This window comes from Budorcas taxicolor, chromosome 13 (genome assembly GCF_023091745.1).
Source record: "Budorcas taxicolor isolate Tak-1 chromosome 13, Takin1.1, whole genome shotgun sequence".
Taxonomy (NCBI): Eukaryota; Metazoa; Chordata; class Mammalia; order Artiodactyla; family Bovidae; genus Budorcas; species Budorcas taxicolor.
Window position 1 is genome coordinate 15,815,857 of NC_068922.1, and position 17,083 is coordinate 15,832,939.

Here is a 17,083-nt window from a genome sequence, read left to right on the forward strand (position 1 = left end):
GCCTGGACAATGTCCAGGCCCCTTTCTAACTGACAACCCCACGGCCCTCTGTCAGCCACTCGCAAAAGATGAGCTGACTGGCCCCTACACTTCTCTGTAACAATGCAGGGTTTTCTTCTAGAAAAATGGAGAAGGGACGCTACAGTGCCCAGGAGACCAGCCTTCTTCAGGCAACCACCGTGGGGAGGAGAGATGCCCCACAGTCCTTGATTTGTTTCCTGAACACCACGTTTCTAACTCATTTCCCTCTGAGTTCAGTGTTGAGGGAGAAACTTGAAGAGATGTTGAGGAAAGGCTGGACAGTGTACCCATCACCTCATCTCAGAGCAACAGCATGTGGGACATTGCCTTCATTCTTGAAATGTCTTCAAAAACATACCATGACAACATGTGGGCCTCATTCCACACAACAGATAATACTCCTGAAAAATCAACTTTGTAATTTTTTTCAAGAGATTAAGTTATAACTAATGCAAAACATAAACTGGTTATTTAAATATATCCTTTTAAAGAAATATGCATTTTTGACACAATGTATTCCCCCTTATGAAAATGATAGTGATTTTTTGTTTTTCTTAAAAACACAAGTATTTGACCTCACTAGTGTCCTTGTTTTAGACATTAGACTGAAGAGTGTTTTGCTAAATAAGAAAACTAAGAATTAACCATCTCGGGCTTCCCCGACAGTGTTAAGACTCTTTCCACTGCAAGGGGTGCTGGATTGACCCCCTGCTCGGGGAACTAAGATCTTGCATGCTGTGAGGCCAAAAAAAAAAGGGACATCTCCCTGTGAGGACTGTGAAAAGATTATATTAAAACAGCAGTCTGAATACCTGAAACTAATACAATATTATAAATCAACTATAAAAATTTCTACCCCAATAAAATTTTTTTTAAAAAAACAGTGTATATACATGGACTGTTTGTCAGCATTTTTAACTATATTTTGTTTGGAGTGAAAAAACTACACACTTCTCAAGATCTGAGGGGTGTTTTATTTGTTTATATAAGAAGGAAAAGGATTAGGTCTTTTTTTTTTTAAGAGAAAACACTATTAACTTTAATTTGGCAGAGGTAGATGATTGTAATTTTTCCAACCATGGCTGACGACTACCTTTTATTGAGAGTAAAAAGAAGCAGCTGACCACATCACTGATAACAAGGTAGGGAAAAAAGAACACTTTTTCCCATAAAGACTCTTCCTTACATGGCAAGGAGGCAGTCTGCTATTTGGCTCACCAATAGCAGGCTTTAAAGAGTTTAACACTGTCACTACATTGAAATTATTCTCCTGTTCTAGAAGTGACCATTATCATATATGGACATTTTGGTGAAGAGTATGTGGCCTGTTTTTTGCTTGGGAAGCTTCATTCAACTTTATGAAAATATATTCGTCCATTGTGATAGCTGGGTTGGGAATGTGCCTTGGTTCCAGGGAATCGGAATTAATATTCCAACATTTTGTTCTCCTTTAGTAGAAGGCTCGTGGGTTTAAGAAGCCAAGTGCAAAAGCGTCTGTCAGCTGATCAGTGTTGATCCTGTGATTGATAGCTAGTGCTTTCAAGGGACTGTGTAGCCTTAGGCGCGGGCCTGGGTGCTGGGGACACAGCCGGGAGCAGGACACACTCCTGCCCCCGGGGGTCTCCTGTCTCTTACGGGAATTCGGACAGGGAGCAGTCACGGGAGCCGTGTGTATGCCAGGCAAGCGCTGCGAAGAGGGCCCAGGCAGAATATGGAGAGAGGGGATGGAAGGAGGCTTTCCCCTTCCGAAAGGTGGCGTGTGAGCACAAACCTGAGGAAGGTGATGGAAGCATGGCGATGATCTGGGGCAGGGCTGTCCAGGCAGAGGACCCAGCAGGAGCAGGCTGCGAGGAGGCGGCAGACTGGCGTGACGCCATCCTGAGGAAGCGGTGAGAGGTGAGGTCCATGTCCGCGGATCCACGCTCATTCCATCCAGTGCGGTCAGGAACGCGAGGATGTAGTGACCTTCTTAAAATGCAGAGCACTCCAACAGCCTAGGAAGGTGGCCAGAGTGTGTAAGGAAACTTGAAACATACTTGGCCATTTTCAGCTTTTTTCCTGAGACTTGAATGAAAGGGAAAATGTGTCCTGAGATGTATTTTCTTTCTTCCGACCCCAGCCAGGCATCCTTCCCTTTGCTCTTCACATGGCGTCTGGCCCGACCAGAAATCCTGCCAAGCACTGTGTTAGGGAGATGTGTTTCTCTCTTCTGTGTTGAGCAGAGCTTTGCATAAGAGCTGAAAATGTTTCATTAGAGTCCTGAAATGTGGGCAGCAGAAGCGATTTAAATCTACATTTCAATTATTTATCTTAAGTGTAACTAAAAAAATTTGGTGTTTAAGTGAAAGTAAATTATTTGTCTAATTTCCATCAGGGACTCTTCAAAGTCACAGAAAACGTGGTTAGTAACAATTCATGACTCTCCACTTCATCAGAGCAATTTCCCAGGAAATAAAAGGGATGGAATGCTGGTCCCAACGCCAATGTTCAACAGGGCTTCCTGTTGAACCATGCATAACCAGCCAGTCCATTCAAACTGAAAGCAGATCTTCATCTCCCGGCCTGCCCAGATCTTGGTTCACCTGTTCTTGAGACACCTCTTGTGCTTCAGACAAATCCATCTCGGAAGTACAGGGACAGCTCAGCACCCCCAAACTATTCATTTTTTAACAACTGTAAATTTATCATTTCAGTTCTGTACACCCAGGAACAAACTCCCTACAGCATTATTGTAAATGATTTTAAACAGTCTATGCTTTAAAACATGAAAGATTAAGAATTATTTTTTTGTTAAAAAAAAAAAAAGATCCCCTTAGGCAATAAATATAGGTTTCTTTGACTCCTGGCCTTGGAATAAACATGAAAATAGTCTCAGTTGCCCATGGTTAGAATAAGTGTTTCATGCAATTATCAGATGGTAAGGAATAAAATTAGAAATCAGGAAAGAATAAAAACCAGCTAAATGCATTATTATGCCTTTTATGAGTTTCTTATGGGTCTTTTGAAGCCTGATTTAATCGTGTTTCTTGTCTTTTATTTTGGTATGATAATTTTTCCTTTTGTTTACTACAGTCTCCTATGTAGTTAATTAATTCTTAGGTCATTTCTTCTTACCCCATTTCAAACCTGTTGTTGAGGCATAAGTCTCAGTATTGGTAGAAAGGGATAAAGTGTCTGTAAGGGACACTTATGTGGCTGGGTCTTAAAGAAAGATACTAAAGTCTGCCCAGCTTGTGGATCTGTTGCCTCGGCCTGGTGGCTTTGAGAGCATGGACACAAGCGTCAGCATTCCCACTTGAGAGCATTTCTCTGGCGTTCTCTGTCCAAAACGTAACGTCTTATCTGTGTACATCATCCTGCTGACCTATTTTCTTTCTTTTTTAAAAAGATGGTTTAAAATTCTCTAATCCTTCTGTAAGTGCACTCAGTCAAGTGCACACTTCAGAATAACAGATTTCTTTCCAGGGTCTAGCACATTTTTAGATACTTGGGCACATTCTCGCACTCCTGCCATTGGCTTTCCCCTGAGATTTTGCTGTGAAGTCTAGGCAGCGTCTTTTCCCACCTTGGAGACATGGCCGCCTCCTCAGAGGCCGCAACAGACACTGCGTCCTGGGGACCGGAGATGCTTCCTCGAGGACTCCTTGAGGGAAACAAATCCCATATTCCCATGAGATTCAGACCTGCCCTGGCTCCTCACACAAGAAGGGCCGGCGAGTGGTGTGTCATCTGCCAGCGTCACCAGGCTGGCTGAGTGGTGGGGACTCGGAAGTCACCCTCTGAGTCATCCCAGAGCCCTTCAGTGTCACGAGAGGCTTCCTCCCTTCCATCCCCCAAGGGTCCCCACACGTGTGTCACAAGAGAGCTCACCTTGTGGGAAGATGTGGATTCCCAGGCTGATTTAACCTGAATTCCCTAGCCTTCTGCTTGGCCAGGCAAGTCCGTGAGAACGGGTTGGACCCGCGCCGCCCCTCCGGTCCGTTGCATGCAAGGGACAGTCGGTTAAGCCTGGAGGGACAGACAGACAGCAGCCTCTGGGAGAGGCCATCCCTGTGGCTGCTGCGGTGATGCCACAACCTCGGGAAGACTAAAGCCAGCCATTCTTCTACAAACCTGTTCTTGCCGCATGGAGACATCCTCTTTCTCTCCCTGACCCATCCTTAGCCCCTGCGGGACCTTCTCAGCCAGCCTGTGGTCCACTGTCCTTAATCGGTCACCGTGTCCAGTCAGTTCTCTCTCTCTTTTCCTCCAGCACTGACACAGCCCCGCTGGGGTAAGTCCCCTTGCCCCCGGGCTGTCTCTTCCTAGTGCTGAGCTAACACGAAAGCTGCCCGGCCCAGGGGGTGGCGGTAGATACGGATCTCCCCTCTGCTGCAGAGCTTGACTGTCTGCAAGTCTGACCCTGGGTGCGCAGACCCACCCCGTCGTGCATTCGTAGAGCTGTGGCTTCGCTTCGGACTTGCTCACTTTGTTTGGGGTGCACGTTCTCAGTATTTGAGATAGGGGCTTTCGTTCCCTGCTTTAGAGGCTCTGGAGACCATGCTGTTTCCATGATTCAGCATAAACTGCCTTGCACAGTCCCAGGCATTGTGTGTGGGGCCCTTGTGAGGTGTGTGTGAGCTCAGAGGCATGTCTGCTGCACAACACAAGCACTCGGTGAGACCCATCCCCCCGCCCGACCCCAGACACTCTCTCCCACTGTCTGACATGACCTTCATATCACTGCTGCCACTGGTAAAAGCGTGTATGGATTGCTTGTGTTTTGTATTAAATGGAAAAGCAACAACACTTTTAGTCCCAGCTTCTCAGAAGTTTATGACCTAAGGTCTGTGCTTTAAGACTTAAAAGCAGCAAAATATAAATGCTACTTTCGTAGGTGGCTTAGTCCCATAAACTGGATGCAGTGGCCACATGTATGAAACAAGCAGGATGCCCCAACATGGGCTCTTCCGGTGGAAGAACGGGAATCGGATAAGGCCCACGGTGTGAGTGACAGGAGAGATCCTGTCTTAATGGGTGACTTGTAACAGGAGAGTCAGCGCTGGAGCCAGAACTTTAAGATGCGTTAAGCTTTCTGAGGTAGAAATGGAAGATTTATCAGACGTGTCAGGTGTGAGAAAATACAGAAAAGGCATTCTGTCAGCAAATGGAAATCCATCTCCCTTTTCACCAGCGTGAGATAGACGGGAAATAGGAACCAGGGAGGGAGGGCGAACCCTGGAAGCTGTGGCTGAGAAGCTGGGGCTTCCTCTTGCAGGCGGTGAAGAGCCAGGTGAGGACTCTGAGCACAGGGGTGTCAGCGAGGCTTGGGTGCTGACTGGATGTGAGGGAGCAGAGGGAAAGAGGTGCCGAGTGAGGGGACCAGTAACGCAGCATCTTCAGCAGAGAGAGGGCGGTAGGGAGCAGGTGGAGCTTGCGGCGGAAGGTACTCCGTACTCGCGCACATTGAGCAGCGGGGCACGCATGAACTGATATGTCGTGTAAATACATCCCACAAGCAGATGGGTCCCTGACCCCTGAGCTTGTCCCAGAGCAGCTGCAAAGGTGGGCAGGTGTCAGTGTGGGCCTGAGGGGGACCACCGAGCTGGAAGCGCAGCAGAGCAGCAGGCTGGGGGTTGCGGGGCAGAGGGGAGGAGCCACATGGTGGGAAGGGAGCCCTGAGGAAGCGTGGTTTCGGGGAACCAAGTGCGGGAGTTTCCAACAGGAAGGAGATCGAGGTGAGGGCGGAGAAGAGGTGTTTGAGTTCGGCCACGGGCAGGCAGTTCACCGCCCCACCCTGAGTTGGGGGTCACTGTGATCGTGGAAGGGATGTCACAGTTCTGGAAGCTGTGAGAGGGGGCATGAGACTGGAGGCAGGAGCTATGTGTTTATAGATGACATCTTCCTGCAGTGTGGTGATTTTTTTTTAAGTCTAAAAGGGTCAATAGAAGGAGAAATTTTACAATAGAGAAAGACATATTTCTAGACTTAAGAGGAGATGGAACAGAGGTGATGAGAGGCCGACAAGAGGCAAAAACTGACGAACTGAAGGGGGAAGGAGTCTGGAGGGAAGGACTCAAACCCTCCTCTCTGGTGCCTGAAACAGCAGCATGTGTGAGGCCCCGTCCCCACCCCATCCCCCCAACCCCCCCCACCCCACCTTCTGAGCTGCGGCCCAGCATTGGGATAGACACCATCATACAGGACAGGGCACAGAGCGGAGAGGATGCTCAGTGAGTGGACTGGGTACCCGTAAGAGAGGGAACACCTCCACCACTGAGACACCCAGGACTATGCAGGCTGTGAAGGATTTGAGACAGGTATTCACATCACGCGGAAGACAAGAATGTACATGTCTAGGGCTAGAAACCATAAAAAATTCATGCCTGGTGCAGAGGTTTAAAAAAATAGTTAAAAGAATGCGATAGAGGAACTACAGTTTCACTTTCATTTAGAAGACGTGGACATCTTGACCAAGAGCTGGAAGACTGTGACTAAAGCAAGTCATTTCATCTTTCTTTGTTTAGTTTCTCCATCGTGAAATCAAATTGTCCATTTTTACATGTACTGAACTATCAAAGGAATGTTTATATAATGTATGCTATTGCTTTTTAAGACAGCATTAAAGTATCATATGGGTAAGATGATTATTTTGGAATGACAAAATTCTGCTCCTCTGAACAATAAGAAATTGGTTAAACCTGGAATAAGCCCCAGTGATATTTTTTTCTCTAAACATTTGACTTTGGAAAGCAAATACCTCCCCACTGTTCTAAAAATATTAGACTATAAATGCAGGGAGTAGAGCCTTTCCTTCCTTCTTTCTGCTCTGGGACTTCGCTGAAGTTGGCAGTGAACTTCAAACTTGATTTGAGGTCACAGAATCAACACACCCTGCTTATCAAAGACAGAGTGGCCACCGTGGGAGTAAAGAGAGCATGGTGACTTTGACCGGACCCATTTCCTTATAGCTGTCATCACTGAGGGTGAAGCCCTTGGTGAATGGTGGGTTTTTTCAGGCAGTATACTGAGCATGTGCTCTGTGGTCTGTCATTTCCAAAGGAAACCATGCAAATAGCTGAAGGGTGGTTCACAGCATGTCAGACCTTGGACTCTGCCAGGTCACCTCTTGCCGGCCGTGTGCTCCTCTTGTCCTCAGGGAAAGCTGCCTCTTCCCAGGACATCCTAAGACCAGCATCCAGACAGGTCTTCCAGGACCCTCCCAGGGACTTGCTTTCTACAGAAATCTGTGTTCCTGGTGTTTCCTCTCTAGAGCCTGGTCAAACAGTAATCTGACCCGTTTCATAAGCACCTGGAATCTTTAAGATCATTCATTCATGAAGATGCCTCCCTCTGTGATCCACATGAGGAAACAGAAGCCTACAAGGTCAAGTGACCTGCCAAGGAAACACAGGCTATTAACCGCAACTGAGGGGTCACCGCTCCTGCCGCCCCAGGAAATGTTCAAAAGCAGGAGCTCCTGGGCACCTAGAATTATATTTCAGGTTGAAATCACCATGAATTTTTTTCAAGCTGTGTCCGTGACCATCTGTAAAAAAAGAGGCAAATACCTGGGGCCAGCTACAGGAAGGGTGTGCTTTTAGTTTGGTGATTCATAAGCAAAATATTACTAGATGAGAAAGCAGGTCCAATTTGTCCTTTCCTTTGCTCCATTCTTGTTTGATCCAGGTAGACTGGAGTTTATATAAAACTGTTTAAAATAAGTTTATGGTCCCAAATGACACCGTCACTCTTGTGTCCCTCTTTACAGGCCGGGGAGGACCCTGGAAATGAGGTGAGGTGAGGAGGTGTGCAGCTTGTTGACAACTCTTGAGTAGATTCTTTCTTAGTAGCACCCCCCAATGACGGCTCCAGGGAGCACTGGAGATTAAAGTGAGGAAAACGGCGGGACCAATTGTGGACACAGAGGGGATGATACTGCTCACGTCCATTCCCATACCACTCTCTCATCTTTGGAGACGTCCCCTGTTGTAGAGTAACGCCTCGAAAGGGGCTCCGAGTCCCTGCAAGGGACTTCTTCCTCTAGTCAGCCCTTCAGACCCAGAGGCTTCCTCTGGCCCATCTGCAGAACTTGTCTGTCCCAGTGTGGCACAAGCCAGGTTGCTGACTGAGCTCCTTGTGACTTGGAAGTGGGTTAGCGAAGGAAGAAGATGATGCGGGTGTTTGTGGGGTAATGGGCATGCGCATTACAGATGGCTGGGCACTGAGATCAGAACACCGCAGCAGCGTTCAGTGTCCTTTTCTAAGGCAAACAGCCTCCTCCCACCCTGTCATCTCTCCTCTCCCCATCACTCCCCCTGAAAAATCCTTTTAGGGAAGAAGTGGAAGTAAGAGGTGTGGTCATTGTGGAGTAACTAGACCCCACAAGAGAGGAGGTGCTGAGCTCCCCCTCGGGTTGTGATGCGCTAACGACAGAGGCACCCTTGTCACCACTTCACCACTCTGCCCCCTTCGGAACACCAGCGCTGTGTGACGCAGAGCAGTGACTGCAGGCTCCGCTGTCCTGAGTGCATCTGGTCCGTGCAGGCAGTGTTCTCTTGTGTTTGCAGTTGTTGTATTTCCTAAACCACGAAGCTGCTGTGCTCTGAATGTCTTGCAGATACGCTGAAGGCAGATTCTTGGTGTCTTCTGTTGATGTCATTTCATTGTAGCTTTTTGAAACTCTTGTGGTCCACCGTGGAACTCTGCCCAATGTTATGTGGCAGTGGATGGGCAGGGGTTTGTAGAGAGAAAGGATACATGTATATGTACACTTGAGTCCCTTCTCTGTTCACAGCATTGTTTGCTGATCGGCTATACCCCAATACAAAATGAAAAGTTAAAAAAATCTTGCAGTCCAGGAAAAGTGGGGAGAGGGTTCACAGGTGGAGATGGAGGCACTGGGTTCCTAGGAGGCATGATCATCTCTAGAACCGAGTACTGGAGACAGGACTTGCCAGGGCGCCCATAAAACGGAGAGAAGGTTCCCCTTCGTGTAGGAAGGATGGTGCAGACGTGGTCAGTGTCAGAGGCTGGTGCCCCAAACGGCCACCTTTCTGGCTGGATCTGCAATCTGTGAAAGGGGGAAGAGCCGCATTCCCTCCATTCAGCAGTCGGCCTCCCCCCAGATTGCTTGTCACCCCGCCTCGTGTAGAGAATAAGAAGGAGGCCGCATCTCCTCTGTGTCCCTGCTCACAGTCCAGGGAAAGGGGGACGAGGCCGTCAGGGCTGGCTCCTGCCTCTCCAGGGGCTGCGCCAGCGTGTAGCCTCAGAAACCTCAGTGGGCTCTGGTTCCTTTCGCAGAAGGGGGCCCCTGCTCCTGACCTGGTCCCAGTCCCCCTCCTTCTCCAGCACCCTCACCCCTCCCAGCTTGTCCTCAGAAGGCCCAGAACTGAGTTGTTGTGTGGGGTCACATACACATGGCTCTGATGGGTCGCGTGGCTGTTTCGCCTCCTGGCTGGCCAGCTGCTCACCACCTCTTTGGCCTGCTTGGTGGTCTAGAGCCAGCGGTACTGCAGGCATGAAACATGGTGTGTAACCAGGTCTGCCCCTCACTGCCCGGAAAGTGAGGCAGCTTTGCCCCCTATTCCCCCCCCACGCCCCACGTTCCTCTAGGCTTTGAGGTACAGCCTATCCCCTGCATGGAGCATCCTTTGACTAAAAGAGATGCCGTGGGCAAAGATGAACCAATGTTTATTTACCACCTTCTCTTGAAACGTTCCTGTGCCATCTTGTAAACAGTTTAATTGAGAAAGCAGAGGATACGGTTCTTAGTGGAGACAGAAGGGAATTTTAATGTTAGGTGGGCAGAACGCAGGCAGCCTCCTGCCAGGCTGCCAGCACAGAAATAAGAAAAACAGACATGTCAGTGGCATTTAGTTCATCTCTGTCTTTCGTGTCGAGGGGCTTCTCTGTTGTGTTTCTCCTGAATATTTGAAGTACTTGATTGAGACTGGTTGTGTGACACATTTAAGTTTTCCTTTTGCTTTAAAGAGATTATTTTCTAGAACCCAGAAGGTTCTTAAAGGCAGCCAGATACACAACTGAGATATCTTTCCCAATTTAGACTTAAACTGGGCTAAATTTTCAGAGTATTGTCCAAAGCACTGGCGCACACGGAGTCTTCTCACGTTAAGGCAGGTTGTTTAGTTCAGTTACTCTGATGTCTGGTTCCTCTCCCCGCTATTTTTCACCCTCTTCCCACCTGCCTACTTGGACTACCCGGGAACAGCACAGCAAGAGGGCAGAAGACTACAGTGCACGACAGCCGGTCTTCTGGGCTTTAAATAAATAGAAAAGCAAAGCAGAGACCTCCAACTTGCAGATTTTTTTTGTTTTTCATTGGCATATAGCTGATTTACAATGTTGTGTTAGTTTCAGGTATACAGCAGAGTGATGCAGTTATACATACATCCATTCTTTTCCAGACCCTTTTTTCATATAGGTTATTATAGAGCATTGAGTAGAGTTCCCTGTGCTCTACAGTAGGTCCTTCAGTTCAGTTCAGTTCAGTTCAGTCGCTCAGTCGAGTCCGACTCTTGGCGACCCTGTGAATCGCAGCACGCCAGGCCTCCCTGTCCATCTCCAGCTCCCAGAGTTCACTCAGACTCCTGTCCATCGAGTCGGTGATGCCATCCAGCCATCTCATCCTCGGTTGTCCCCTTCTCCTCCTGCCCCCAATCCCTCCCAGCATCAGAGTCTTTTCCAGTGAGTCAACTCTTCGCGTGAGGTGGCCAAAGTACTGGAGTTTCAGCTTCAACATCAGTCCTTCCAAAGAAATCTCAGGGCTGATCGCCTTTAGAATGGACTGGTTGGATCTCCTTGCAGTCCAAGGGACTTTCAAGAGTCTTCTCCAACACCACAGTTCAAAAGCATCAATTCTTCAGCACTCAGCTTTCTTCACAGTTCAACTCTCACATCCATACATGACCACTGGAAAAACCATAGCCTTGACTAGATGGACCTTTGTTGGCAAAGTAATGTCTCTGCTTTTGAATATACTGTCTAGGTTGGTCATAACTTTCCTTCCAAGGAGCAAGCGTCTTTTAATTTCATGGCTGCAGTCACCATCTGCAGTGATTTTGGAGCCCCAAAAAATAAGGTCTGACACTGTTTCCACTGTTTCCCCATCTATTTGCCATGAAGTGATGGGACCGGATGCCATGATCTTCATTTTCTGAATGTTGAGCTTTAGGCCAACTTTTTCACTCTCCTCTTTCACTTTCATCAAGTAGGCTTTTTAGCTCCTCTTCACTTTCTGCCATAAGGGTGGTGTCATCTGCATATCTGAGGTTATTGATATTTCTCCAGGCAATCTTGATTCCCACTTGAGCTTCTTCCAGCCCAGCGTTTCTCTTGATGTACTCTGCATATAAGTTAAATAAGCAGGGTGACACTATACAGCCTTGAGGTACTCCTTTTCCTATTTGGAACCAGTCTGTTGTTCCATGCCCAGTTCTGACTGTTGCTTCCTGACCTGCATACAGGTTTCTCAAGAGGCAGGTCAGGTGGTCTGGTATTCCCATCTCTTTCAGAATTTTCCTACTGATTATCTATTTTACATATAGCAGTGTGTGTATGTTAACCCCCAAATCCTAATTTATCCCTGCACCACTTTCCCCCTTCAGTAACCTAAGTTGTTTTCTATGTCTAGGGCTCTATTTTTTTAATAAATAAATTCTTCTTTTTTTTTAGATTCCACATATAGGTGATATGTATTTGCCTTCTTCTGCCTGACTTAGTGCACTTAATATGGCAATCTGTAGGTCCATTCATGTTGCTGCAGATGGTACTACTTCATTCTTTTTATGGCTGAATAGTATTCCATTTTATATATATTTTTGCATATATATGCATGTCTTTATCCATTCATTTGTCAGTGGACATTAGGTTGCTTCCATATCTTTGCTGTTATAAATAACTGCTGTAAAGCTCTCAAGTCTTAACTGCAGCCCCACTTGCTTCCAGTTTCCTGGGTTTTTTAAAGAGGGCAATGAAATGGTGATGGTGTGTAATTTACAGCTGTAGCCTCATTTTTTTTTTTTCATTTTTCACCCTTTCATATTGTGCAGACATGTTAAATACACTTCCTTTCTATTGCGCACCAATAATTCCAGTATCTGAAGTTTTGGTGGATCTAACTATAGTGTCTAACTCTGTCTCTGTTGATTCTTACTCTTGGTACTTGGTTTACTTGTTTGTTTTTTTTAATTGTGAGCTTAACTGTCTTGGAGCCTTATTTCTGAGAGTTCTTTGTTGAAAATGGGCCCTTTCAAGGTTGACTTACAGTTGATTCTACAAGAATCTTGTACCCTCTTCTGCTAGAAGAGAGTATAAGCTGGGGACCACTTTAAATTGATGGTTGGATGGGTTTTGACCAATCAGACAAAACAAAGTTGTTTTGCAGACTTACGTGAGGTCTAGTTTATTATATACTATCAGAGGGAGTCCCCTCCACCTGCTCAGCACTGATTTGATACAGGCAGTTGTCCTTATAGTTTGTGAAGTGGGAAGTGTATCTTGTTCATCCTCACACTGCTTGTTTAGCCTTCAAGGGTTCCAGAATTCTTGCTGGAAGTCTCTTCTTACGCACTTCACCTCAGGTGGACCCTAGACTTCTCGTATCTGTCATGCACTGGAAGGCTTTGGGAACTGGAGCTTAAGTTTGTCTGGCTCACCAGATACCCTTAAGGCAAATGCTGCCTTCAGTGTGCTGCTTACCTTCCCGGTTCCCACTTTCACTTATATCATTGATTCTGAGTATCTCTTACCAAATGGTCAGTTATTGATGCAATTTAAAGCATCCTTTAAAATATCTTATTGAGCATTTTAGTTTCAGTGGGAGAGTCTCTCCAGTACCTAGACCACCTAACCACTAGAAACAGAAGCCCCCTGCATTTCCCATGGAGAAATGCATTTTAGTCTGACATGAGCCTACATGTGACAGCTCTTATCAAACTAATGTGCCAGCGAGTGAGGGACAGAAACTATCCCTGGGGCATGTTCTGTTTCTCAGCCAGTAATAAAGGCCTGGGAGAAAGAAAATGAAAAGGTAAAGCCCTGAAGAGCTTTCACATGATTTCAGGTGACACCAGAGAAGACCTTCCAGAATGGTCTTCAGTATGAGGACATCTGAGGACTTTTTCCCAGGGAAATACTCATAACTAATGAAAATTATTAAAAAATGAATAGGGAAGACAGCCACTTTGGAGAATATTTTAGCATTTCCTCAAAATGGAAAACAGAGCTTTATCATATGACCAGCAGTCCCCCTCCTAGCTACATATTCAAGAGAACCGAAGACGTATGTCTGCCCAGAAACTTGAGTACAGATGTTCACAGCAGCGTTACTCATAACAGCCCCAGAGTGAAAACAATCAACGTGTCCACGGCTGATGAATGGACAAAGTGGAGTGTTTCCATACAGTGGACTATTATTCAGTAATAAAAAGGGATAGAGTACTGACGCATGCTGCCACATGGATGAACCTTGAAAACGTTTTGCTCAGTGAAAGAAGCCAGTCACAAAAGATGACATATTTTATGATTTCATATTATAATATGAAATACCCAGATTAAGCAAATCCACAGAGATAGAAAGTAGACCAGTGGTTGCCATTGTCCAAGGAGAGGGGAGAGAATGTAGAATGAGCGCTAATGAGTATGGGTTTCTTTAGAGGGTAATAAAAATGTTCCAAAATTAGACTGTGGTGCTGGTTGTACAACTCTATGAATATACTGATCAGGGAATTGCATACTTTCAAGGAGTAAATTTTATAACATGAATTATATCCCAATGAAGCTATTAGTTAAAGGTGGGGGATTGTTTCATCTCCCCTTCTATAAGCACCACTACTTGGATCTTGAAGTCTTCTGTCAAACCCAGGAATATGTATGACTTTTTTTTTTTTAACTTCATTGAGAAAATGCCGTGTCTGAAGCATAAAGAACAAGAAAGCCAAGAATTGCCATTTCACTCCCCCTCCCCCACTTTGTGCTGGTCATTTGTTTAGAGGTTCCTAAAGAGGGGCTGATGAAAGACCCACCACTCAGGAGGAAGGGCCCTCCTCTGGTGGCTTGCCCCCCCCAGCCAGCAGAGCGCGTATTCACTGGCTGGCATAGCAGAGCCGTGATGATTTTTTTTCCACTAAATGTCACAGTCACAATTGCTACAAGCCATGTCTCTCACGCTAAAGCCTAAGCGAGGCTCCTGGTCGTTCCGTGACTGAACGCCCCCAGCTCTGTCTGCTAGGACGGGACAGACTGCGTCCTGGGCCAGCGGGCTCTCACTCACAGTGCCTCTCTCTCCCCATTCCCTTGTCTCCCTGTCTGTCTTGCAGTGGCGGCTTCAACCCCCAGCTCCACCGCTGGTGCAGCCATGAACTCGCTGACCTCTCTCGGGACTCTGCAAGGACTGGCGGGAGCCACTGTCGGACTGAATAACATTAATGCACTAGCAGGTACCATCAACAGTGCGTATTTGCTGCTCTGGTGGACAGCCTTCCCCCAAATTCTCCGCAGATAGTGCTCAGCCAGAGACAGCCTGCAGAGGCTGCATCACGGAGAACTGCAGCTTGGGAGGAGGGGCAGGAGCACCCGCTCAGGCAGGGCTGTGCTGCCTGTGTCCACTCTGTGTCTCCACAGACAGCCCCCGCACCACCCTGAGTCTTCAGGGGTGCAGGGTGTGTGCTTGCTCACAGGTGTCTGCGGTTGACAGGCAGCCGCAGGTTCCCGGGACTCTGGCTGGGTTCTGGTTTGGTGCCCTTCTTCTGAGAGGCTGTGAATAAGTTATAACAGAGGAATCGGTGGGGTGGAGGTCAGGCCCACGGGGCCAGCGCCCAGTCTGCTGTCAGTCTCCTGCAGGAATCTCAGCCAGTCACTGCCCCCATTCTGGACTTCAGGTCCCATCTGAAAATGGGACGTTCTGGATCAGGTGATCTTCAGGGTCCCCTCCAGGTCTAAAATCCAGAGGTTTATGACAGTCATCCAGGAGGAGAGAAGAGGGAAGCAGGAAATAAGGCTGAGTGGAGAGGAGTCGCCCCTGGAGCCAACGTCTAGGGTCTTTCTTAAGCCTTCGGCGGCCGGGGTCACCCTACAGCAGTGCGTCTCCTGAAGGGCCCCATTCTCCTATAGCAGGCTGAAGCAGAGTGAGGCAGATCATGTACAGAATTCCTCAGCTCTGAAACACACAGACTAACCAAAGAACTCTTGAGTTCTGTCTACGCGGCCTGCCCACTTCCGGTGCTTTAGATCTGTGGGGAGAATGGCTCCCAGCCCGAGGATGAGTCACGGCTGAGGCTCGAGCTCAGCCTCGGCTCCTCCACTAGAGGGAACAGCCCTCAGTCCGCAGAGGGGACCCCGGGTCTGCCTTTCCTGCAGCTCGGTCCCCACACCCTGTGCCTGACAACAGCCACACCCAGCAGGCCCACAACAGCCTAAGGAGATGGGACTTGGGGAGCCATTTACCTAGCAGGCCACCCAACCTCTGCCCGTTTTAAGTATTAAGAAAAGAGTTTTGACAAGTTTCCTTATTCTTAGCCACAATTCACTAAGTGAACAGTTTTTAAAGGGTGATCAAGAAATACAGTCTATTTAAAAGAAAAAACAAAAACACGAATAATTCTATATCCTAAAATCCCGAAAGAATACCTTGTAATTTATTTTGTAAAGAAGAACCTAGAACTCACCCAAATGAAGACTAGCTGTTATCACCCAGAATAGAAAGTATAAGTCACACATTTAGAGGTAGGGAATTCTTTCAGGTCTTATGGAATCCTTTTATGCAGATGCCCTGGGGAAAACAAACATGAACTTGGACTGAGTGTTATCTGACCAGAGGCCAAAGAAAGCAGAAAGGAAAAAGATTTTTTTTCTTTCCAGACCGGATGGCTCCTGATTAGCGAGCAAACAGTAAATACAGTGGTAACCAGTGACAGCAGAGTACTGTACCCCACTAAAGCTGCCTCCAGCGCCCCTCTTGCCAGCAGCCCACATGGCCTTGACTCCTGTTTCTGACCTTGTTCTGCAGACGCTCCAACTCACTTGTCCTTCCCCTCGGTTGCAGACGAGTGTTTGCACACACCCCTCCATGCTGCTTCTATGCCCCAGGACCTAGTTCCCCTAAAACAAGGAATTTGATTTGACCGCCTGCCTGTCCTGGGTCTGCACAGTACCAGGCCAGTGGGAGTGGCTGTCCTCCTCAGCGCGTGCTCATGACTGCTGTGTGTCGTCCTGTCCGTGTGGTCCGCCTCCTCAGCCTGTCCTGTTGCCCTTTGTTGGGGTCTTCCCATTGTTATCGTGAGCGGCTAGGGAGGGACTCTGCTGAATGGCAGAGAGACCATGGTTGGTTCTTGTGTGGGGTCTGTGTTATTCAATTTTGCTTCTGGCAAGAACAACGGCCTTATTGTTGTGTTTTTTAAATACTTTGCTACTAGATAACTATAAGTATAGTTCATGGGAAATTAAGACTGTTTCTAGTCTCAAATAACCCCTGCTAACCAGTATGAACTAAGAAAATGTTTAGTTAAACCCAAAGTCAGGCACAAAGAAAAGTACATTCTGCCTGCTGCGGTGAATTACCATCAGAGCTATTTCACAATCCCAACACTGTCTTGGAGCTTATACTTGCTTCTCAGACAGCAAAAGAAAACCTAATGTAGAGGGTCCTCGTTCAGACCGCTCCTTCACAGACAGTGACGCCACCCATCCCACTGGACAGTCCCTCAGAGAAGGAAGGCAAGAAATGGGAACCTGGGCAGAGGCCACTAGACCAGTTTCCGTGTCATTGCCATCTGCTCCCTGACTCCACCTAGGAACCACTACCTGCCATCGTAAGGAGAGGTTTCTGGTGTTCTGAGTAGAACCAACTCTTCTCTGCAGACAAAGGAGCCAAGGAGAACGTAGGTGGTAGATGGATCCAGTTAATTCCCAGATTTTACTTCTTCCCTCCCAGAGGGTTCCTCATCTCCCCACAAAACAGAAGTTTAGGTTAGTAAACAAGTAGCTACACTATTTGAGCTCCATATCCTTGTTCTTCCTTTGTAAGTTCATGCATGGATGGAGGGACTAAAAAGGAGGACACTAC

At 47.3% G+C, this 17,083-nt stretch overlaps 1 protein-coding gene across 2 annotated transcripts in view; it reads left to right on the top strand.

The window, feature by feature from the left end:
* Window positions 1-17,083, top strand: part of CELF2 (CUGBP Elav-like family member 2) — a 308,002-nt gene that overhangs the window by 278,966 nt on the left and 11,953 nt on the right. For both annotated transcript variants that reach the window (XM_052650849.1, XM_052650850.1), the window contains exon 10: window positions 14,340-14,459. In XM_052650849.1, the coding sequence (XP_052506809.1) occupies window positions 14,340-14,459 (120 nt within the window). The remainder of the gene's footprint in view (window positions 1-14,339; window positions 14,460-17,083) is intronic.